Raw genomic sequence first — 24,245 nt, 5'->3', positions numbered from 1 at the left:
CAGGGTCATGGAGCAGTAGCCAATAGTCGGAATATAAGAAACCTGTAATAATGACCTACTAAATGGTCAGTTATATAATTCAAATCCAAATAAACAACACATGATATTATATTATATATGAATAGTTATATTAAACTGTTTAAAGTCAATTTTCAATGACTTTGTTTCAGCTTTTTCAAAGTCTTTCTACAACATTTATGGACAGTTCAGTGCAGGAGCATTTACCGTGAACGCAGTTTAATGTAAAGCTTGTTTTCTTTTGCTGCACATTGCATTCCCCCTTTTATTACAGGCAGCTTTTACCGTTACTTTTTAACGGCTGTAGTAAAAATGAAAGTGAAGACCAATGTTGATGGTTGTTAATGCATTTCATTAAAATTATAAAAATTGATTTCATCGACATCCTGACAGAACAGCTTTTGAGTGACAGATTTACCGTGTTTCTGCTTTACTGCCCGTCGCCTGGTGACATCATAAAATATACCTACCAATACTCAGTACACTGCGATGTATGGACTGTGTTGCCATATAATATAATGATCCAGCTTTTTTTAACTTGTACTAATGCTCAATAAAGCAAATGAAAAAAACGACACTTGTATAAACAGCTAATTGTGGCTGCTTCAGAAAATCCCACAGAGGTCGAGTCTAATTACAGTCATCAACTCTTCTTTGTTCCATTTTAGGTAAAAGGAGCAGAAATCACACAGCCTTTTTTTTATTATTATCTCTACCACAAATCTTAATGCCTCTGTTAGTCGGCCTTTAAATCCAAAGCTGCTGGTTGGCGACTCCCCCTTTAATCTGCTCTCTAATGAAACTGACACTCTAACAATAGATTCACACTAGAAAGCAGACTATTTTTTATCACCTATAAACATATGTATACATGTCTTTGTCTGTGTGTTATTCCCAGCCACAGACAAACACGTGCACATTTATACACAGACTCAGTGGGTACAACATCTACCTTCACCCTACGGGCTCTGCTAATGCAACTGCCGCTGGGCTGCAAAAATGTGTGACAGGCTCAGAAATGGATTTGAGTGTTAAATTGAATTAGAGTATGATGCAGAATATGCCAGAATGGCAGGCGTACAGCGGCCGCTGTGTGAGTGGACAGCCTGGATTGGCAGCCAGCGACGCTCATCCTGGCTGCTGCTCCACTCCAGTGGCTGCAGTCGACATATTTTGTGGCTGCTCCGTGTGATGGGCTGGACCAAAATAAATGAATAAATAAATGAGTGAATGAAATACTGGGCTGCCAGACACGTATTAACTATCCAGATTGATTCATACTAGTGTAGTCCGAAATAAGCACTCGATACAAGCATTGCAGTACTCAGAAAACGGATCATTTGAAATAGAACTCTTTTTTTCTGCCAATGTCACCACTATTAAACAGTTTACAGAATGATTTAGTGTATAACAAATTAGTATTTCTTTAGTTGGTAATGTAATATATCAAACAATAGTATGTGTGATAAGCTAGATAACCAAGACCTAGTAAGACAACAAGAAAAACATGCTGGATTTTATTTCTGACATTAGCACAAAAATGTTTAAAGTAAAAAAGAAAAAAAAAACATAAACAGCAGTTTTCATATGAACAAATCACAAGAAAATACAAAATGTCATATGAATTGAATGTCTGTAAGGTATTGATTGAACAAAACCCACTATTTAATGGGTGGTTTGGCTGCTTTTTCTGTGCTCTTTTTGTTTCAGTAAACCGAGTCAAAAAATGTAACTAGTTATGTAAACTAGAAAATAATTAATAATAACTATTTAACAAATAAATAATACAAAATGTCATATGAATTGAATGTCAAGTCAAAAAATTTAACTAGTTATGTAAACTAGAAAATAATTAATAATAACTATTTAACAAATAAATATAATAATAAAATACACATTTTTTTTTTGATTTAAAAATAAATTGTCTTGTCACCCAGGATCGTTTTGTCAAATTCAGTTTACTCCATTTTATTGACAGGTTAGCATGTAGAGGCAGCTGGGTAAACATGAGGGCTATGGATTTATGATGTCATAAATCTCTCCAACCATAAGCCTGTGCATCTCTTATATTCAGACCATGTATCTGTTCCTTGTCAATATTTTTTAAACGTATATTTAGCCAAAAATAGATGTCAGTTTTGATGATGACGCAATCCTGACCTTTTTGTCAAGTTAAAAAGTGACCTTTAAGCCAAGTGTCGTTTGGGTTGACACCCAGTTTCCTCCTTGACCCTTAAAGGACACGTGGTATAGATTGTGAATAGAAGAAAAACACATCAATGCATTCAGTTCTGCAGACTTAAAAGTGATCAAACTGCTGTCAATGAAAGACAAACAGAATCCATCAAGGAGCATCCGCTCGTGTCCGACTAAACCAACAATTGGCCGGAAGACGTTGGAGAACATCCAGGAGAAGACAAATGAGCAGCAGTTGAGTTTCAGTGTCAGTGTGAACATCAGTTTGAAAACATCGTGTGATTTGACGCCTTTTGTGTCTGTGCATATTCTCTACCTTGGATGACAAAGGATGGGAAAGAGAGACAATGTGTCGGAGGTGTATGTGAAGTGAAAACAGATGTGTGTGGTGTGAAGGCGGTGTGGACGACAGGGACTGTTAGACATTCTCTGGACTCTTTTTACTGCGTCTGTACAATCTCCCTGTAGTGAGGAGGAAGTGTTTCTGGTCACTGATGATTTGATGGCACTTTTATGGAGTTCCATTTATCTATTGAAGGAGCAGTGCCATCTCAACCATCTCTAGATATGAGAATCAACCTAATGATTAATGTCGCGTTTGTCCCGGGGGCACATTGGCATGTAGTTCAACTCAAGCCCAGTTGTTCAGGTCATGAGGCACTGCCAACCACTGTTCATCAAAGAAAAAAGAAAACACGTGGAAGCGGTTGATATGATTCGTCTGCAGCTGCATGCAAACTTGGAGGAGTGCTGCCAGTCTCCTGCCATGGGGATTCAAACCAGCAATCTTCTGATTAACCCACCAGACCAATGACTGTACCCAATATGTACAAGGGACAACAATTCAATATTGAAAATTGATGGCACCAATATCTTAACGACAGAATGAAATACAATAGAAACTCATTCTGTAAATAGACAATAGTAATGTTTTATGTAGCTAAACCGTTAAAAGTAACTAAATTGACTAAAACTTTTCTTTTCAATTCAATCAAACACCAGCATTTTCAGAAACACACTTGAGGCCTAAGACGATTGATCATCCCAGAGTACACTCCTTTTGTTTTCTTTTTTCTTACCTGACCCTAAAGTTTTACCTTCGCATTCTCGTTTTGCAGTTTCTGTTTCAGCTGCCACCATTTGCCTCCACAGCTACCGATAAAATCAACAACAAAGTGCCAAATCGCCCGTGTAGAGACGAAGTAGTCAGTCGTGTAATTTTATTGTCCTTCCCAACAGCCCAAGACAAATCTGCTCTTTGTGACATGGTGTCAGGTACCGTTGAAGAATGAAGCATATCCCATCAAACCACAGCCGCTCCACGCTCCCCTCGATCTGCCACCATTCTACGCACCGATGATCCCCAGCTCATTTATCACCAATCATCATGCGGCCATGTTGTTTCATCATTGCAAGCCAAACCTACCTCTACCATCGTGAATTAGTTGGCAGTTAAATTCTTAGGGAATATTCTCAATCCACTCTCCAGACTCTGTGCCATTGACGTTATCGTCAGTGTGGAGCATATGCTGCCTTTATTTATTTTAGTTCTCTGCATTGCTGCAGTGTAAAGTCACATCTGGAAGTGCAGTCATCTCGGCAGTAATTTTCCTCACAATATGTTCTTCAATGGTTGGTTGAAAGTGTGTGATTTTTTTTTTCACTGCCAATTTTATTGTTATCTGGCTTCATTTTCCTTTTCATGCCAGATAAGGAAGTGCAACCGGTATAAAAAAGATAACTGCAGCACTTTAAAATAATCTGTTTTCTTTAGCTCTCCATCACATACTACCAATTTAGCAGCATATTGGCTTGTTATTGTACCAACATGTCACCTTATATTTACAAGTCACCCTATTTAACATGTAATAACTTCAGATATGGTATGTCAAATAACAGGGTTACCGCTATGTGCAGTAAGCAGCTATGGCCACTGGGTGGTGCTCGGTTTATTAATAGACAACAGATGGGATTATTGAATCCCAGAAGTAAACCACCTCAGAAGTTTTAGGTGCTTAACTCATTGACTGTCTCTTCACTTTGGTTGTAGAGCTGTCAGTGAAGAACTGTGACAGGATTACGTTTTTAAAAGGATTATGGACATGACAGGGTGGACCTGTCACCACTGCTAACAAAAATCTAGCAAAAAGACTGTTAAGAAAAAAAAACTTGAAACTTGAAATAAGGCTATATGACTCGTCTGTGCAGGCACAGAGGCATTACCGTAGTATATCTGAAGTGAGCGTGTACCGTTAAGTAAAGGCTACTTCCTGTATTTGTGTTTTTAAATAAAAACTGCTGCCACTTTGAAGGTGCACTGTCTTCAGATGGACATATGTCTTCAGAAGGATTTATGTCTTCAGATGGACATATAGTTCCTGTTGTGTGAAACCCAAAATATCAAATTTCGTTGTTACATTTGCTAACCAAGTCAGACTGTTTACTGCGGCTGCTAGGAGCAAATGCCTCACTAGCTTACGTACATTTCATCTTTATTTACGGAGGTAGCAAGAGCTCTCATATTTGCAAATGAAATGCATGGTCAGACATTGGCAGAACAGTGACAGGACTCCTGTGAACTCATATTTTTCATACTGTTTTAGAAGAATGATGGTCTTCACCAGAAGGACAAAATGTCATTCTGCTCATTAACATCACTCACGGTCCAGCTCATCAGTCTTCCAGCGCATCAACTCACCAAACACTACTTTCTGACGCGGGTTGGTTATACAGAGATATCATAGAATCCTAAAACTTTAACACCGAGTGCTCAATTTCCTCCAGTCACTCTTCCAAGTTTCCCTGTGCTCATTGCTAAAATGTATGGTCTGTGTGCCGGGGCAGTTTGTGTGGGTGGTCAGTGAAGTTATATCACTGCCAAGTGTGAGGAATGTGTTTCTCTGTCCCTGCCACTGTGGAGGATGTGAGGTGTCATGATTGATTTTTTTTCTTTTTTTTAATTAGCTCACACAAATGATTCTTCATCCTTTTCTGCGACCGTACTGTCACTGTTAGCAGCTCAGCTGTGCATGACTCACGGTTGGCTTTGCGAGGCACCAGATGATGTGATATCTGCTGACCTTTTCTCCTTAATCACTGCTTTGTAGCTGAATGTCATAAGCTTAATTCGAACACAGTGGAGGCCACTCAAAAGCAAAAAGTTGACAATTTTTTAATTCCGTTTCCATAGCAGCTCCAGCTGCTTTTTCTCTCGTGTGTCACAGGTAAGGATCGGACAAAGGTTGGGCCACAGGATGAATAATGTATGAATCGGCAGAGGACTAAATTCCTTTATGACAGAAACAGACAATAGGCAACATATAAGTCGGTAAAATGCCATTGTGCTAGAAAAGAAATGTGGTGCTGTCCTCGATTACTGGTGTCCAAGCGCTTGGATTTGGTAGGAGGGCAAATGTTGGGCCCAAAAAATCTACATGTGGACAAATGTGGTAAAGCAAAGAAACAATGGCTCTACATTTCGCTTCAAAAGAACTTAGCCATAAGTCTCTCAGCCCTTGTCCTTCAGACTCCTTGGCTGTGTCAGTGTGCTACTAAAGGACTTGTCCACTGCTGTGTTGGAGCCCTGCAGGGTGTGGGACAGTTTGTCCGACTGAGATCAAAGCCTGGCTATCCTTCTCGTTCTACTGCCACCCCATTTGGATTAAGGGAGTATCCTAGGGTGCATCTGTCCTTCTATTTTTCTCAAGTCATTTTTAATCTGTCTCTACAGCTTCTTCCTGTCTGCTGCTTTCACAGCCAGGCCCCAAAAGATGACAAGGGCGACACAGAGTTTTAGTGGGTTTCATTGGGAAGTGAAAGTGAATTACAGATAGATAACAGATAGTTTCAGGATCGCTAACGGTCTTTTAACAATGTAAGTTTTGTGTTTAAAATTCCTCAAACCAGAAGAATCTTTTTTTAAAGAAGTTTAATTTTTATTATTTCCCCATTCATGAATTCTTCCGTCCTTGCTTGCAAACCGCAAACGGTTATTCTTGCTTCTCCTGAAGCAGATTGTTAATATATAAACACTAACAACTGAGAGCAGAACTGAAAGGTTCTATAGAACTGTGTGTCAATTTTAGAATGACTGTGTTACAGCAACTTCAGAGGCAAAAGTTTGAAATTTAAAAAGATGAGGTCACTTCATGAGTTTATCTGAACTTGTTGAAGTAGCTGCCCTGTTTGGGGCCGTGTGGCGCTCGCTACCACCACAGTCCTGGGAATTGCTGCCACCTTCAAGTGCGGCAAATCCTCAGACGTAAGTGTGTTAAGCCCTGTGTGCTTTGCAGCGGGAGGAAATGAAGACAGGCTGGCTCTGTGAAGAATGATGGCTTCTTCAAGAGGCAGCTGTCCTATTTTAAGCGTTGTGATACAAGGCAGCGTTAGACGCTGTTTTTTTTTCTTCCACTTTGTTTTTGCCTTTTGCTCATCCCCCCCACCCCCCCGCCCCGCCCTCCCCCTTTATCTGCATCTGTGGCTTGGTGAAGGAAAGACCTTTGAGACCGGGATAAATAAAAAGACAGACAGTGAGAGAGAGAGAGAGAGTCAAAAGTCTGAGAGAATATGATGTGGAGCCCCCCGCCCCCCCTCCCCCCACTCAAACATCCTCGTGGATGGCAGTGTTACTGATGCATGTTAAGTCCTCGGGGGTTTGACTCAAAAGACATTTGGACTCTTTCATGGCTTACATGAAGGTGGAGGGAAACATTATTGGAGCTGAGAAACACGACAGAGCTTTTCTTTTTCAACGGAGGTCTTGAGAGGAAAGTTTCGCCTCTCCTCACACTTTGAGGAAGAAGCCCCGTAATTGGCTGAAACTGCTCTTCTTTCCTCAGTAGCTGCTTCTTGAGGTAATTGGTATTTATGAAGTATATACGCTCCTCGTTTGCCAGTGTCAGCCACAAGGAGGGGGAAACGTGTGATGTTTCCAACCGAAATGAACTGTTGGGATACTTTTATCATAAAAAAGAGGAAAATATATATGTGTTTATTACTCATTGTGAGATTCATAAATTCAGCACAGACACCTGGGCCGTAGTGTTCATAGGTCGACATTCACCCTTCTTCCGCCCATCAGATATGAAGACAGACAACCATTCACACTCATATTCACACCAATGGTCAGTTTAGAGTGAACCATTAACTAAAATTAAAATTTGTAAAATAATTCCAATCCAAAGGTCCCAATTCATAATAATTCAACATAATTAGAAATTATTATATTTTCGAAGCATAGATCGCCGCCCCTTGTATTTTCACTCCACCCAACAAGTATATATTTGTGTATATACTGTAATTAAACTTTATTAAACTTTATTAAACTTTTTTTAAGTATACTAAGTACAAATGCTGCCTAGTTTCCAACAAAGAAATTCAATATTTATATATTTCTCTTGCTTAACCAACACCCCAGGAATGTGATCCAAAACCCTAAAGACAGGAAAATAAAAACCTGTGCAGTCATTCATCAAAATACCAAATTATTCTGTTCCTTTGATTACTGATTAGAATTAATCACATCACATAGCATTGTTTCTTTTGCTTTTTCATATCCGGCCTTGAAATGCTCTCGTTCTCATCTTGGTTTCCCAGAATGCCACATAAATGTGCTTTCTAAGCAGGACAGTGTGACATTAAACACACAATGAATGCAATGTGGAATTAAATTATCCCATCTTTGTCAGGGGATGGTGGGAACAGAATGCTGTGTACTTTGTGAGGCTTGTGTGTGTCTCTTTGTCCTGGCACACATTCAGTCCAGGCTTATCTCCCCCCTCCTCCCTCCCTGTCTACTCTCCCTCTATTTTATTAATATTATTCTGTTTATCCTACTGTACAGCTATATCCACTGTCTGAGTGACTGAGCTAATTGTTCCTGCTCATGCATTCATTGCAGATTCAATTATACGCCACTCTGGCCATCCTGGAATAGAGGAAAAAAAGATGGAATAATAATAATAATAAAATACAGTCAGGGTGGGAAACCAGAGACGTGTGAGCTTAAAGTGCAGGAGAATAAAGCGATGAGAAAGCAGAGGGAGGCTTGAGAAGGTCGTTGATAAGAGCGAGGGGGTAAAAGTTGAAAGAGAGAGGTATAAAAGCAGGATAAGAGCTAAAGGAGTGAAGGCTGGAGGTGTAAATTAGAGCCACGTCCCTGGAGTCATATATTTATTTAAGGGGAAAGAAAACGATGAAAAAAAATCACTCCGTCCACTGGAGTGTACACTGTACTGTAATGGCAGCCTTCTGTATAATGATTGGCACTGACCTCCCAAATAAGAGGATTAGTTTGTGTTTGAGCTGGACTGAAATAATGGACCTCACTTTAACTTTAGCAGCGGTTTGACACAGCAGAAAAACAGGAAGAGAAAAAAAGTAATAACAATGAAAAAAAGGAGAAGAATTCTTCAGCAGCTTCCTGCCGTCTTCGTTCATCTACATCACAACTGTGACAAATTGGACGTGCGTTCCTGCTGGGGGTTCCTGAAATGGATGGCACACACACACACACACACACACACCCACGGCCCTATAAAGTACTGTATAGTCAACATGATGGAAATAAGGCGCTGCTGACTGTAACATGTTGCAGTAATTTATTTCCTTTCCCTTATAACGAGCGGCGCGGTGAGTTACCGCCTGTGTTATTTACATGCTAGCTTGTCTGCAGGAAACGAGCTCTTGTTATTGTAGCTTTCAGTCAGGCGGTGACAGGGCAAGTCCCGGGCTGTGGGTGGAATATTGTGGCTCAGCAGCGAGTGTTGTGCTTAATGTCTGACTGCAGGGCACACTCTCCTTTTCTGTTCTCTCCACCAGCAGGATTAAAGCATCCATCTTTGCACCCCCTCCACACCCCAACCCACCCCTGCTTCCCCTAATGGTATTAGGAAAAGGGTGGATAGGTTTCAGTATTCTGTTAAGGAATATCTGATATGGGGACGGGCTGATTCAATTAAGTAAAAAGCAAGGTGGGAGCGAACAAGCGTCGCTGTAATAGCCTCGGAGACACATACCTCAAAGTGAGGCGCTTTAATCTGGAAAGCTCCTTCTGCTTCAACGTCCTCACTGCTCCTGAGAGAGGGGGGAAAATATATATATTTATTTATATACCGTGTATATACATTACAGAATCGTTAGCAAAAGGACTGTACAGGGTCAGTGTTCAATTCCTGCCCCAGTGCAAATTACAGTCATTCCATGATGGAAATGATAGCAACTGTTGGAAAACTACCCTGGGAATGGCGTCAACCCTTTGACCCCCGATGTGAAACAGGATAAAGCAACAAAAGTCGGTGTACGAAATGACGGGTAATTCTGGGCTTATTACCTGAGCTGGAGAAAGAAATACTGCTAATAGCTTAGCATCCTCCCTCCCACCCATCAGATACAATACAGTGAAAGACACAGGTCTTTGGTGCAGTGGCTGAAATTTACTGATTGTAGGTGTTGGACGTGACTAACGCTAACGCAGCTAAAGCTAAAGGTCCAATTGACTTCAGTGATTTGGTTTACATCAAGAAAACATCTGTGTAGGTTCTCAGTTCTCTGGTGAAACGTCTTCTAGAAACAAAGACAGTTGTGGACAGTTGTCTTTACATCCTGGACATACCTATGACATACCTGAATAATCCAGGGATGGAGTGTACAAGGTTGTCGATGTATATTTCAGGTACAGTGTCTTTACTCCTTGTGTTACAGGCAGGATTTTAGCTGCTCAGCGTTGAGCTACAAGCGCCGCGTCGTGACTTTAGCTGGATCACATTTGGACCAGAACAGGACGAAGGGAGAGAGTTTGTCGTATATCTTCAGCCGTGTTACGTGTGAACGCCTCATAGATTTCTAATGCATTACGTGTTACATTTTTATCGCTCGTGGGGGGCTCGGAAATCCAAATCGGTTTCATGACTTCTTCCACTTTATACAGTTGAGTGGTCAGGTTATCACACTGCCGTTTGATATCTTCACACTGCAAGTTCCTGCGGTGCAGTCTCCAGCCATTGGGTTTCTATTACCACAAATCCATTTCATTCATTTAAAATTAATGGCTGTGGACCCTTCCTGACCCCAGAGATAAGACAGCCCAAGATTTCTTTTTTTTTCATTTTTTTAGAATACCTCCAGGATTTGTTTGCTCTCTGTGCTAATCTATCCATCAGTAAATGTAACAACAAGGCAAAGAAATATTTTGATCATTGCTTTTCCTTTTTCCTATGGTTGTGGTTATGGTCGACATTTCGTTGTTGAGGGTTAACACTGATTTGTTTGGAGCGTGACCTTCCCGGTGCATCCCACTGCTACCTGTTTATGGACAATTGTCACAGATTTAGACAATAACGAAACTCTCGTGAAATTTGATTTTGCACATTTTAACTCCAGGATGTCCTTGGCATTTTCTGCTGTAACAGTACACATTGTATCAACCCGGGAGAGTAAACACACACAGAGCACAGAATGTAAAAAAATAAAAAATCACTCTTGAGGAGATTCATAATGTCACACTCGCATAAACTGAGCTCTTTCCTTTTCGATCTGTGGCTGCAATAATCCAGCATGAAAACACATGCAGGCCTGTTCATCTCATGGCCATGAGATGCAAGACGGCAGTGTATTTCGTTCACCACCCATGACTTGGTGAACAGTGAGGAGGGTTGAGCATCGGTGGGAACGTTCCCTCTGGGCTCCTCTTTTTTTCACCCCTCCTGCACCCTGAGGACACAGCCATTGGCGGCAGAGGGAGAAATATAAGAGGGAGGGAGGTTTTTCTCAGCCTTATCAGCAGGACAGCACCCAGCACTGTAATCGCCGAGTCCCAGAGACAGCCGGAGGTAAAGGGAGAGTGGATGAGTGAGCAACATGCAAGGAGAAAAGGAGGAGAGAGCGAGAAAAATGTGAGAAAAGGGAAAAGAGGCAATGTTTGTAGAGGTTACATCAAATGACAGATGCTTCACAGCTGAGCACACGTGTGTGTGTGTGTGTGTAGGAATATTTTGGTGCAGATTGTGTCCCGTGGTACAGTGTTGTTGATGAAATACGGAGACTGTTGCTTCACTGGTCTCCGAGCAGCTGCACCACGTGTCGACCTGAAGGAATCTCGAAGAAAGACTTTAAGAGACGACGTCGGTCTGAGTCAAGAGCAGTTAACTGTGATTTTTGTGATAATTGATGTCTTCAAAGGGACGCCAGCTGCCATTGATCTCTGTCTTTTAATCACATTCCCTTTGGTCCTGGTTCTTTTACCTCCCAGTTTTGATAGTCTAAGACTTTGATGAGACTGATGTAGAATCAAAGTCAGGTTCATCTGACAGCCATAGAAGAAGAGGCGAGGGGTATTGATACGGACGGTCTTCTTCGTTGGTCTCCAGATACAGTTCCAGCAGGTGGTCATGTGATACATTACACTCTGTGGTCCTTTTCAATAAATGCACACAAATAACAGTGTATTTTACACAGTGTGTTCTTTGCTTCTTTTAAGTAGAATTGCGTGGGGAGGGCAGTCCTGGTCACCTTTAGGGGGCGTAATTGGGTAATTATGGTAAATTCATGGGTTTAGCTCAGCAGGTTGAAGCAGCTGAGTTAAACCCATGGTTGAAGGTGTTGAGTATTTATATAACTCCTGAAGACTGTGACTCTAAATAACCTGATGCTTGTATGAGTTTTAGTTCTTGAATTTATTGGTCGACCAAGAGTCCCCAGAGCAAAGGTTGCAGACATTCCCTCATTGGGCCTTTAGGGGTCAAATGATGAACAGATACAACTATGGTACTTTTCTTCTGACCAAAATGCAGCACTTTTGGTTGGAATTTGGATCAGATGTGGCCAACAGTTCAAGCCATCATCAGAAATGGTACATGAGGCAGTCATTCCTCTTTTTGTAGGTCAAATGTCATTGGTTGGTGCGGTCCAAGACTTGACCAGACTAATTTAATTATAGAAGCATTTTGGCTACCTTTCTTCACCTATTTGGCAGGTTGCGTGTGTAAAGACTGGACTGTTGTTTTGCTGCAGAGCGATGGTAGTTTGTGTTTAAATTCCACTTTACAGTTTACTTCATAGAAGTGTGGAGCAGCAGTCGACCCAAATTCATGTCCAAACCGTCTTAGTATGTGGAGTTGTTGTCAAATAAAAATGTAACTTGACCTTTTCTGAAGGTGAGTCTCCAGGAAGATCATCCCAGAGAGGCCAGCAGAGGGCAGCACACATTTTGATGTATTAATTACATTATTGCATCACACTCACATGAAACTTAAATTAACACGTCTGTTTGTGGCTTTGCATTTCGATGACGACGCAGGGAGCAGTTAGTAATGAAACTTTCAAACCAAAACGAAACCATTAATAAAACAGAGCGTCCAGGTACGCTTGTAACCCCCCGCAGTTCATTATGATAGAGCGCATGGCTTTCTATTCTCCACACTTGATTTACTGCCGTCACTGGTTTAAAAGAAAGACAACAGGATCAGTGCTATTGATAATTAGTTTTTAATGTGCCACACTCATCATGTCCAATTTCATGCCCCTTAGGCAGCTGATCACAGATTTAATCAACACATTATTCCTTGCTGTACTTAAACGGGCTGCTCTGTGAGCCTCTCTCTCCCTCCCTCTCTCTCTCTCTCTGTGTGTGTGCTGACAGACGATCGTTGAGTTTGTGTTTGTGCGATTCAGCAGCCAGCGTTAGAGGTCGTCAGCATGTGCATCCCATTCCGCCAATGTCCCCCTCTGATAGACACTGAATGTGCGTTCCAGGCCATTAACCAAGAGTTACGTTTTGGAGATGATGCACTTGCAAAGCAGTGGTCTCACTGCGTCGGAGGAAGCTAATGTTGTTACTGTTTTTGTTTCATACTTTTTTTTATCAGCGAGGACAGTGTCCAGACCTCCCCTACCTGATGAATACAGATGGAACTTCCATAACAGCTGGGGCTTCTTTTTTTCCCCCTCCTTCTGTCTGTTTTTCATCATGATGTGAGGCTGGATGAGTTCTAAAAACACATTTCTGCTCCTTGCCATTACAGGAAACATCCTTGTGTTTGTGGTAGAACAATAATATTCTGCTGTGTGATGTCCATTCAGCCGTTATTATGTCCATTTGTCCAGACCTTAAACCTGAATGTGAATCTCCCTGTTGTTGTGGATCCAGAAGAACTTTTTACAGTATCTACTGTAGTGTAGGTTTGAAAGAGTTTAGCAGCAGCCCATTTACTTCTTTGCGGGAACAAGACTTACTGTACTTAAGGAAAATGATTTGGAACACGACCAAAGTCCTACTTTGTCTTTCTGTAGGCTTACCAAAACACAACTTGTCCCGGTTGAGGACCTCATGTTTCACCAATCACAGACCACAGAGGTCAGAACCCAAATCCAACATCTATAAACATGTCCAAGCAACAAGTTCTAATGGTGGACACTGTCTTCTGTCATTCTCTCTATAGTAGGTAAGGTGTCTCTGTCAAAATGAACCACCAGTAACGGAAGATTGAAGACTTTCTAGTCAAAAGGTTCACAACAGAAATAAAAATGTTGACCTTTAGTTGCAGGATTTACAGTATTACTGCAGTACGTCTGCAGTATGTTTTAGGTTTGCAGTGTGACATTGGCCTTTTGTGTCTACTCATAAAAGACTGGACACACCTTTCCCTGAGTCCTTACATTCACGGCAGCTTCACTTGTTCTGATCCTGTTCTGGCCAAAATTCAAATATGGCCTGAGTTGACGTTTTACAGTAAACACGATAACGATATTTCAATAAGCACAAGACCTTATTCATACGGGTCTGTGGTTGAGACTAAAGTAAATCTGATCCGAAGCCAATAACATCCACCTACATTACAGTCCTTTTTAATCAGGAGTGAACGTTGAATCAATGCAGCCGCTGTCTCTGATAACCTGCGGTGACACTTGAAGCCCTGCACATGTCTAAAGAGTTCATGTAACTCTCCGACTGAAGAACCCAAATTATTAATCTGACAGCTACAAACGTGAAGGTGAAACTGTAAAGGATCACCTTTCAAATGGGTTTATTATTTATTACTTTTTCTGAACCGTAACAACAGTTAAGGTTTGTTCTTAAACTGTTTTCAGAATAGCTCATTTTTTGTTCTTTACAAATGTGACTACAACTCACTACAGAGACTCTCCCAAGTTTTAGTCCAGACTGAGGGTAAAAACAACTGAAAATCGGACAGTTGGCGGCAGAAAAAGTGGTGGCAGTGTTTATCTTGAACTATTTAGCTCCCCGGCTGTGAGTCAAACGTGGAGAGAGACGTCGGGTGGAAGCAGAGGGTCCTTATTAAATGCAGCTCAAGCCCTGGTGAAACCCTGGTTAATGTCCCTATCATCTCTGGAGTGGTCCAGCTTCCAGCTCTCTGCTCCCTCTCTCTCTCTCTCTCTCTCTCTCTCTCCCTGGGTCCAAATGGCTAATGTTTAATGCATCTCTACAGTCCTTGTCATTTAACCTCACCTCTGGAGGTTGTGGGTCAGAACGGGAAAGCAAAGGCTCCCGCAAGACCCATAAGAGGGCGGCGCAGCGCTGCAGTTATTCCTCACCCTCTCTCCATTTACTTAACATGAGGGAGAGCTGCTCCACACCTCGCCTGTTGCTGTGTAATATCCCCGAAGCGAAGCCTTCACACTGAATGAACCTGAACTCCAGGGTGGTCCGTGTTGACTGTGTGACTCTCTGAAGCACTTTGCTTCCTGCGTGCCACGGCTGAATGCTTAAGCAGGGAAAAGTGATGCTTTGCTTTGTTAGAAGACTGCACTCCCTGCATACTAGCGGACTTTCTGGCCACTTTATTAGGGACACTTGTTGAGCCGCAACATGAGTCAATCGCATGCCAATGACTCTGAGCATTAAGGAATGTAGAGAGTTTTTTTTTTTTTAACCACCAAGAATTAAGTTCTGTTCTGACGGCAGCAGGACCTCATAAACTGGCAGCTGGCTCTCCATGTAGCTTTCAGAAAATCCTCAAGTTGAGATTGCAGACTGCCTGGCCCAGGGTTTTTTTTTTTTTCTTAAAGAATATTTTCATGTTTGAATTAGTCATGCTCATTAAAGACACCGCAGTGTGAAAACGAAAGCAGTAGCATGGAAGCGAACGTGATTCACGTTGACGAAATGCTTTGACAACACATCAGATGAGTGGGTTCAAGGACCTCTAAGATTGTCCAAGGATTAAGGAGAAGCAAATGAGCAACGATTAAGCAGATACATCTCTGGACCTCAAAGAAACTAAGAGGCAAAAAAAGAAAGAAAAAATCTGCTTTGTTCCACATGATCTGCAGGGTTTATGTTCATATATTTTCTCTGCTTACATGCACACACACGCACTTTCCTCCTGCCTCACTTGACACACACACAGATACACTCTCTCACTAGCTCTGGATGATAGTAATTAGAATATCGGCATGATTGAGAATTGGCAAAAGTTTAAGAGGAAATGGGTTTTCTAATCAAAAGCTGCCTCTTAACTGGAATCCTGATGCTAAGTTGGCTGGAAAGGATTTTTCAACGACGGGAATCTGAACAGATGCCAGACTGTAAAATGAGGGGGTGCTGGAGGCGGGGTACTTCAATTGAGCTATTTTTGATTTTATGTAAACTTTTCCAGGAACTCAACCCACTTATTAACTGTGTTTGAATGTATTTATGTAAATGTTAGGTCTCGACGTCTCTTGGGGGCCTGGGGAGTTTCAACCTATTCTGGTGTATGGGATAATTCTCTTGCTAAGCTAACACTTAGAAATACATAGGTTAGGTGGTTAGTGAATGCATAAGACAACACATATGCATAACATTATAATAAATTAAACCATAAGTATGCCACAAAAAAATATAGCAAAAATTATCCTATATCCAAACAAGCTTTTCAACTAGCAAAAAAAAACTGCTTAATGCTAGGCTAAAATAAGCACAGATTAGCCATAAAATAGCTCAGGTTTAGTCCATAAAAATAAAAGTTAAAGACGATGAGTTAAATTTAGTCATGGTTAAACATCACCAGAAATATATTTTAAACAAACCTAGAAAGAGCTTAAGTTCACCACAATATAAAATATTAGCTGACAGATAACTAAAAGTCACAACCAGTAAACATTTTGAACAAGTGAAGAGTTAGCCTGGAAGAAAGTTAGAAATGCAACAAATGTTCCAACAAAATAGCTCAAAAATAGTCAATATTGCTAACAACCGTTACCTAAGATGATTAACTAATCAAACCCCATCTGCTAACAGCAAAGTATAGCTAATGTTTAGCCAAAATTGCTCCTATTTGGCTAAAAGGCATATCATCCATAAAAAGCTAAAGCTAAACAAAAGGTACCAACATTAACACAGTGTTTACGTTAGCCTGAAAGTTACATAATTAGTTTATGGTTTGTCAAAACAGCTAAAGGTTAGCAGCTGTACAGGTTCCCATGTGTTTGTACTGATATGTTACAGTTAATGCTCTGATTATTTACACAGTGTTGCTTTGCTTTCTTTCCTGCCATCTGTATTTTACCAGCATGCACCTGTGAGCACCTGCAAATAGGGAAATTCATTTAAATGGGGCTTTGAATGCTAACCTCCCTTTCTGTTTTCTCCCCTCTCTCCTTCCTCTCTCTCCTGCTCCTGCGATTGTCCTCCCCCTCCAACACAGGCGCTGCACAGTACCCAGGTAAGCCTCCCCCACAATCCTGTCCTCCTCCTCACCTCATCCTCTCACCATATCTGCAGCTCTGCAGCTACAAACATGCTTTGTTCCAGTGTGTAGTGTTTGTGTAGCCGTCTTCCAATTTTCTCCCTCTCAGTTTCACTCCGTCCTTCTCCTCTTTTAGATTTCCTTCTGCCTCGCTCTCTTGCATCCACCACAGTCCATTTCTTCTGAATCACATGCAGCCATTGTCGTTTTTGCTGACTGCTTTATCTTCATTTGTTCTCCGCCGCTCCCAACAGCCCATCCTGGTTTTGCACCAGCAGTTAACCAAACGGAGCCGAGACAAAACTCGATGATCTGCGGAGTTTTGTTGAAAGCTGTGTTGTTTTTTTTTTTTCTCAAAAGGGAAGTCTTTTTGTGTCTCAGTTCTCAGAGCTGATGGTGTGTTTGACTGAAATATTCATCAAAACTTTTGCTTTCCAATGCTCCAGTGTGAATTTGGCTGCAAGATCTCTTTAGTTTAAAACACTTTTATAAGCATTCAAAACTCTCTTCTTTTAGAAGAGAAAGGAACATCGTTTTAACAATTCTCTTTCATCAATTAAACTTTAAGCTAAAGTTTTGGTTGCGTTTGAAGCTAGCTGTGCCATCTATGTGACTCACATGTATTTGTGAATTGCATTTACGTATCGTGCTGTTGTTAAAATCACGTAAAGAAACTTCCTTCTGCAGAAAAAAAGTATTTTGTGAGGCCTGAAAAATGTTAGTCTGTCTTTAAACTTATTTTAATTACGTCTTGAATAGATCTATTTTGATCTATTTTGCAATATTTGTGATGACCTTTCAGCTAGAGTTTAAAGAGAGTTATATTGTGTTAGCATTTACAGTAGCCTTTATAAACATGTACGTTTTCATACTTTTAGTTATCCTTGCACTCCTTTGGGCTCAATTTTGCAAATTCTACATATTATACATTATTGTTAGCCATCTGTTAGCTGCCCTTTGGCTATATGTTTAGGCCAAATTGCAGTTAGCTACAGTCACTTAGCTAGCCTTTTCTTTGATAGTTGGTAAGGCTAAAAGGATTAAGGTCAAATGCAAGCTAGCTAATCAAATTAACCTCCAAAGTAGCAGACTGAACTTTATAATTAAACAAAATTAATTATGTGGCTCCAAGCTAGCTAAGCTAACTAGCTTGGTTTTTATATTCAACTTTGTTAAATTGTATTTGCTACTTCTCTGTTGTTGAGGATATTGTTCTTCATTTTACGCGTTAACCTAGAATTATTAATAGGAAATTGAAAACTAAAGGAGCCTCTACAGAGCAAATTGTTTCTGCACTCTGCTGCCTTCCCACTAGCGAGCCTTTTAATCCAATTAGCGACAGTTATTTATATGTACATGAATTAGAATTGAACAGCAAGACATGATCCCAGGAGGCAGTTGGACCAAGCCCAGTGCTCTACAGCCCTGTCCTCGGTCCCAAACACCCACAGCTGCTGCCGCTGCCACAGACCACCAGTGGTCTGTGGCAAACAGCATTGTGAGAGTCAAACCACGGTGCAGTTTGCTGCTGGTGCGCGTCCTGGTCTCATTTGATGGTAATCTGAAAACTAAACCTCAACTCCCGGCCATTAGTCCACCTACTCAGCCACCAGGCTTCCGAGAAATCTGTGACTGATTAAAACTGGGATACACTAATAAGCCGTTTGCTCTGTGTTGGGGTCGATTTTTAGATTTGTGTTTCTGTTGCTTTCCATTGTGTTTCCACTGAAACTGAGCCAAATGAACGTGCGGCGCTGCCAAATCTGGCTCTCTCAGCCTTTTGAACTGTTTGCCAGTGATTGCAGCACTTCAGAGAAATCACAATATTGGCAGCGTAACCTTTGCAGGTTTTTAAAATTAAATTTGTTTGAAATTAATTTTTTGAAAAGGGTTAGATTCATTATCGACTCCATTTTTAGTCCGGTCACACATTGTTATGCATTGTCTCTGAAGTCACTTTAATATTCCATTTGTAAATTACACACTTAGGAGTAATTATGGGGCAATTACACCAACTCAATAAAATTACTAGATGTTTCTTTTAGCTTTATTAAATGTAAATCGGCTCGAGCTGAATTTGGGTTCCTCTTTTATATTCCCTCGCCTGGGTTTGCAATAAATAAATCTATAATAATAAACTGGTACAAACAACAAGATGAAGGAGTCGCACAACAAATATAACGATACAGAAACAACAGCAGCAGCCTAAAAACATCCTTCTTTCCAGGGGTTTATTTTTAAGATTGTGGAGCTGAAGTCAGTTTTGAAAGGATTGTTATTGTGAGAGCTACACCTCCAGGTATGAAGTGAAGTCGAGTGGAGGAGGATTTGCAGTTTTCAATAAACAGCAGACACTCGGATGGAAATACAAGAATATGAAACAGAAGTAGGAAGGGTTTTACCCAGATGTTGGCCTGTGACATTGTTTAAGTTACCGTAACTGTAGCCAGGTTTGGTTATGCTGCCGGTAATCCAGGAAAATGCTTAAATATGATGGTGTGAAATGGTACATTTTAGTATTTAGATTTTTTCAAAAGTTTCTTATGTGACCAAGTACTATTCAAAGATTATTTAAATTAAAGCCACCGGTTGTTGAATTACATTCATTTTATCAAATAGTTAGGTGATGTCAAAAAGCTAACCACTATGAATAGCCAATAGCCAACTATGTGTAAAATAAGATTTAACCAAACACTAAATAAATGTCAAGCCTCTAAAGTAGAAACAGTTAACATGGGGAAATCTACAAAACTCAAAGTATTACATTAGTTTTATATTTGACCTTGAAAGTGCTTGACATGTGCTCAAAAGTGTTAAAACTCTAACCAGGGAAAATGGGAGGATCCCTGAACTGTTGTGGATTCTGCTGAGTGTCCCATTAATTCAAGAAGAACCTTTAAAAAATCCCAAACAAAGACATTAAAGAGGTCTTTCAAGACGCTTGGTTAAAGATTAATGGCTAATGACCTGAAAGGGAAACAGAGTCTTGAGGAGCTGTCTGACCTCAGACTGGGCTCACTCTGGCTTCGACTCGTACGTGCTATTGTGGGACGTGATCTGCTACCGAGATTAAAAATTCACATAATTATCATGTGCATCAAACATTCAGTGAGCCCTCAGGTGCCTGGTGGAAGCATCTGCATTTGTTTTGTTTCTCTGCTCATTTTTAATTCATGCTCTGCCTTTAAATGGCCACATATCTGCATCCATTTACCACCACTGGGCTTAATTTCATGATATACACGCGGTTAATATTTATATCCTGATCATGCATGTGTTTAATTGGGTGGTTTAATATTTAAAGGTCCATTCTTGTTATTGAAAGATTATTATTGGTTGTAGAGTTCATCCGTTGGGGCTGGTGAGAGGTGGAGTGGTGGTCTTCCCTTTTCACTGGTTTGTGTCTGAGTTTAAAAACTGTATTTTTATGTTTGAGTTGGCCTTAAATATTGAAATTAGTCAAAGCACGAACACAGATTATAGACTAACGAAAAAAAGCTAAAAATGTAGCTGTGAAGTAGCTTAACGAGCGAAACTTAGTAGTTTTTACTAAACTAAAAGTTTTACTAAGTTTTACATAGAAAAATGCATGTTCTTCCACATTATATCGTACATGCCATACTATATATATATATATATATATATATATCCTACATATAGTAGAAGAAAAAGTAATAAGTAATATTCTCTATTAACTCCCTGTGTTGTGATGTTATGACAGTCACTGTGCCTTGCAGTAGAAGAGAGAGGTCACGACTGTCAATTTACCCTGGCACATATGGCTTAATATAAGTGAAGTGATTTGTTTTCTCCTCGGGGGTGACGGCGTGAGGCAAAACAATTTCTGTGTATCTGTAAAAGTCAAAGATAATTGCTTTAAGGAGACGCCAACGTCATTACAAATTAATTAGAAAAGAGAAAGGAAAAAGTGTCTGTAGCAGCTGTGCTGTTGTCCTTAATGATAAAGGCGTGTCCGTGGTCAAAGTTCAACCATTTAGTTTTTATTATAGTCTATGTAAGGCAGATCACATCATAAATTTGCTCCGACACTAACGCAGGATGCCCAAGGGAGTGACATCAGAGACGCTGCAGTGACAGGATGTCAGCATCTTAAGGCACACCGAGCGCTGTCATGAATAATTACACACTTATATGAATGCAGATGTACACGACTATCAATTCCAGGTGGATTCAAGGAAACTTAAAACAACAACAACAGCCGCTAATCCGCTAACAGAGGAGAAGAAGAGTGACTTTAATGCCATGGAAACCTGTTGGATTTGTCATATAAACAATGAGTTGAGTTGGGAATTAAGTCAAGCTGCTGTTAATCTACACACACCTTCTAGTCAGAAATCCTCAAGGACTTGAACTTGATTTAGGATTTTTTTTTAAATATTTCAATGTCAGGAGACCTTGCAGATTAGATTTGCTGATGTTAGTGCTAGAGCTAACTACCAATATTTGTCCAGCAGTCATTTAGAATAATTTTGGTGACTTTATGACCCTCTTAGGGTCAATACTTTTGACTTTTTTTCAAGCGCCATTTACCTGAAATTACACATACACCTTACTTGCTAACAGCAAAACAACATAAGAAGATTTGACGTTAAGGAAAGTGGAAAGTCAACTAGTTGTCCTTGTGACACAGCACACAACCAACTGTGACCTCTGCTTTTAACCCATCACCAAAGTGAACAGTGGGCAGCTTTGAGCACCCGGGGAGCAGTGTGTGGGGATGGTGCCATGCTCAGAGCACCTCAGTGGCAACTTGGCGGACTTGAACCAGAAACCCTCCGGACCCAAGTTCCCTTCCTTAACCAGTAAGCTGCCACTGCCAAGCTAATGTCCATGAATGGAAGGAGAGTTCCCAGAGGCCTCTGGACTACAGATACAACTACAGCAGACATGCATCAGCTTTAGGGAGTAAGGGCAGAAAAAGTACAGCCGCCAACTTTGAAACATTAGCATATAACCATGAAGCGAGAAGTGTTATGATTTTAAAGGTGTGCATTTTACAACTTGAAAGCTTGGACGTGATCCAGTTACAGCACTGAGCAAATCCAAGCCAACAGGTGTCACTGTGAGCCCAAAGAAGAAAAAAACAAAACAAAACAAAAAGTCCTGTTTGATGAACGAGCTGCGTCGTCAGCACCGCGTGGCACAGAGCAGCTCATCTATTGAAAAATGTAGATTGCAATGCACTGGACTGGGGACTATTGGCAATGCAATAAGAAAGACACATCCTGCGGTGGGGAATTGTGCGGGTGCAGTGAGAGATGACCTTGCTGAATACATATTCCGAGGAAACGCTGATTGAGCTTCAGTAGCTTGGGAAATTGAACCTGTGTTATGAAAAGAAAAGCATACAGGACGACAAGCAAACAGTGTATACGTGTGATTGATTTAGTCATTAATCCGAGCTGGGTGCTGTGTAGTTGCGTGTGTGTGTGTGAGACGGGCTGCACACACACACACCACTACGTAAATGCATGTGATTGTGTGTGTTTAAGGAGGCTCTCTGTGCACACATGGATAAAAACTCCTGGTGTTTGACTGCGGCGTCCTTCAGCCCACCTCCGTCCTCTGGTGTCTCCTGTTCTATTGATTGGCATACAGTACAAACATAGGTCATACACACGGAGACAAAGACGACTGGTTTGTAGGTGCAGGTCAGCTGAGGAAGGACTGGAACATAAAGGTGTTTGTTTTTTTGTTTTGTTTTTTCAATTCTATTATGACATATTTTTTTGCAGTCTTTAAAAACTTGTCAATAGGTGTGGACGTAGGTAGAGCAGAAGTCGTTACTGAACCCAGACCAGTGTTTCTCAGTTATTTTCTGTCATGCCCGCTTGGGGTTTCCTCCACAGTAATGACTCTACCTTCTCCACCTGTGTCTCGTTAACTCCGCCCCCTCTCCTGTGTCATTTCCCTTTGCTTCTCTGCCAGTTTGTTTCTTGTCTCTGGGGTTGAACCTGTGTTTTGTAGACCACAGCCAGTGTCACAGGCCAGCCTTTGATTTTGTTGGTTCTTTGGACCATTAGAATACTTAGTGTTATGCATTTGACTTCACCTGCCTCATCTTCAGTGGGCAGGTGTTGGTGCTGACACTGATTAGAGGGGAAGAGAGATCAGTAACAGGGAAGGCTAACAGGCATGACAGTCATTGTAAGGTAAGAAACCTTAACTCATCCAAATCATGACCTGTAAACTTTTTGTTACCTTTGTAGAAAAAAAAAACAACTTTACATGGATATTAAATCACTCTATGTCTAGTTAATGTAGTTATCATTCAAGGAAAAAGCTGCTGGAGCACCACTGTGCTTTGCAGTCTGACTAAAGTTTAGTAAAGTTGGACAAACAGGTGTGAACCAACTTTACAGGACCTTCCTGAGTCTTTGTGTGAGTAATGCTGTATCCCTGTGAGCAGAGTGGCTGCAGCCTCACACCGGAGCTCGGTGTCATTTGTTCCCTGATGAAAGAAGTGGAACTAGAACAAAGTAACCCTCGGGAGAAACACGGGGTTTAGTGAATGTGGTTAGAAAAAAGTCACAAACAAAACTCCCAGTGATGGAGTATTGACTCTTTCACTCGCACAATCGCAGCTGCCTGCCAGGAAACCAGAAACAAAATCAGAAACCCCTTCAGATCTAATCACACTGTTCCTGATTCTGTCTTCATGTTGTGTTTACCACAGTGGTGTCTGCGCTCGGGCTGATTTCTCAGAGAAGCTGCTCCAAACGCAGCTGTTAATTATTTCCCCTGAATGTTTTTTTTTCTTTTTTACATTTATGTCTTTAATAGCCAACAGTTCTTGTACTGTTTTATGAGCCCTTTTAAAATACTTGCGTTTCCTCCTTTTTTGCCAATTAGTAAAATGTTCGAGCAATGTTCATTCTGACACATTAGTCAACAAAGTGATTTTTGAGTCCTACAGAATCTAGGCAGGAAATGTTTTCATTGTAATGTTTGTTGTTAGCAAGCAAACAAAAATGGTAAAGATATTATGTTAAGACTAGTAATGCCTCTGTGGCTGCACAGGAATTGCTACCAAATTTAAATACCTTTCCCATTTAAAACCCAGGAAGGAGCACAGTCAAATCAATTACAAAAAATAAGACAGATTTAGAGCCAAAGTAATATTTATGCATACCATGACCATGTAACTGGTTAAATTTATTTTCGTTTTAAAAATAAGTGTCCAATCACAAACTTGACCTTCCGGGCCGATCAAGATTTAAATATCATCTGCCACGAGTTTCATAATTATAGAACTTTGTGTCTCTATTGCATTTGGTACAAAAATAAATACGGCATTAAGTCAAGTGACATAAAATCATTCGTTTT

At 40.7% G+C, this 24,245-nt stretch overlaps 1 protein-coding gene across 8 annotated transcripts in view; it reads left to right on the top strand.

Annotated features, from left to right (window-relative positions):
* The window catches only part of cadm1a (cell adhesion molecule 1a), a 327,808-nt gene that overhangs the window by 213,961 nt on the left and 89,602 nt on the right, over window positions 1–24,245 (top strand). For 6 of the 8 annotated variants that reach the window (XR_001761615.2, XR_001761614.2, XR_001761611.2 and 3 more), the window contains exon 2: window positions 16,857–16,874. The exons of 1 other annotated variant lie outside the window; for it this stretch is intronic. Coding sequence is in view for 2 of the 7 variants with exons in the window: in XM_017041665.2 (XP_016897154.1) it covers window positions 16,857–16,874 (18 nt within the window). In the remaining 5 variants the exon portion in view is untranslated. Of the gene's footprint in view, window positions 1–16,856; window positions 16,875–20,693; window positions 23,072–24,245 lie in introns of those variants that run through there. One more of the 8 variants, XR_001761616.2, reaches the window with a different exon arrangement.

This window comes from Cynoglossus semilaevis, chromosome 19 (assembly GCF_000523025.1).
Source record: "Cynoglossus semilaevis isolate Cse_v1.0 chromosome 19, Cse_v1.0, whole genome shotgun sequence".
Lineage (NCBI taxonomy): Eukaryota > Metazoa > Chordata > Actinopteri > Pleuronectiformes > Cynoglossidae > Cynoglossus > Cynoglossus semilaevis.
The sequence above is the reverse complement of the archived record's forward strand: the minus strand, read 5'-3'. Positions and strand labels throughout refer to the sequence as shown.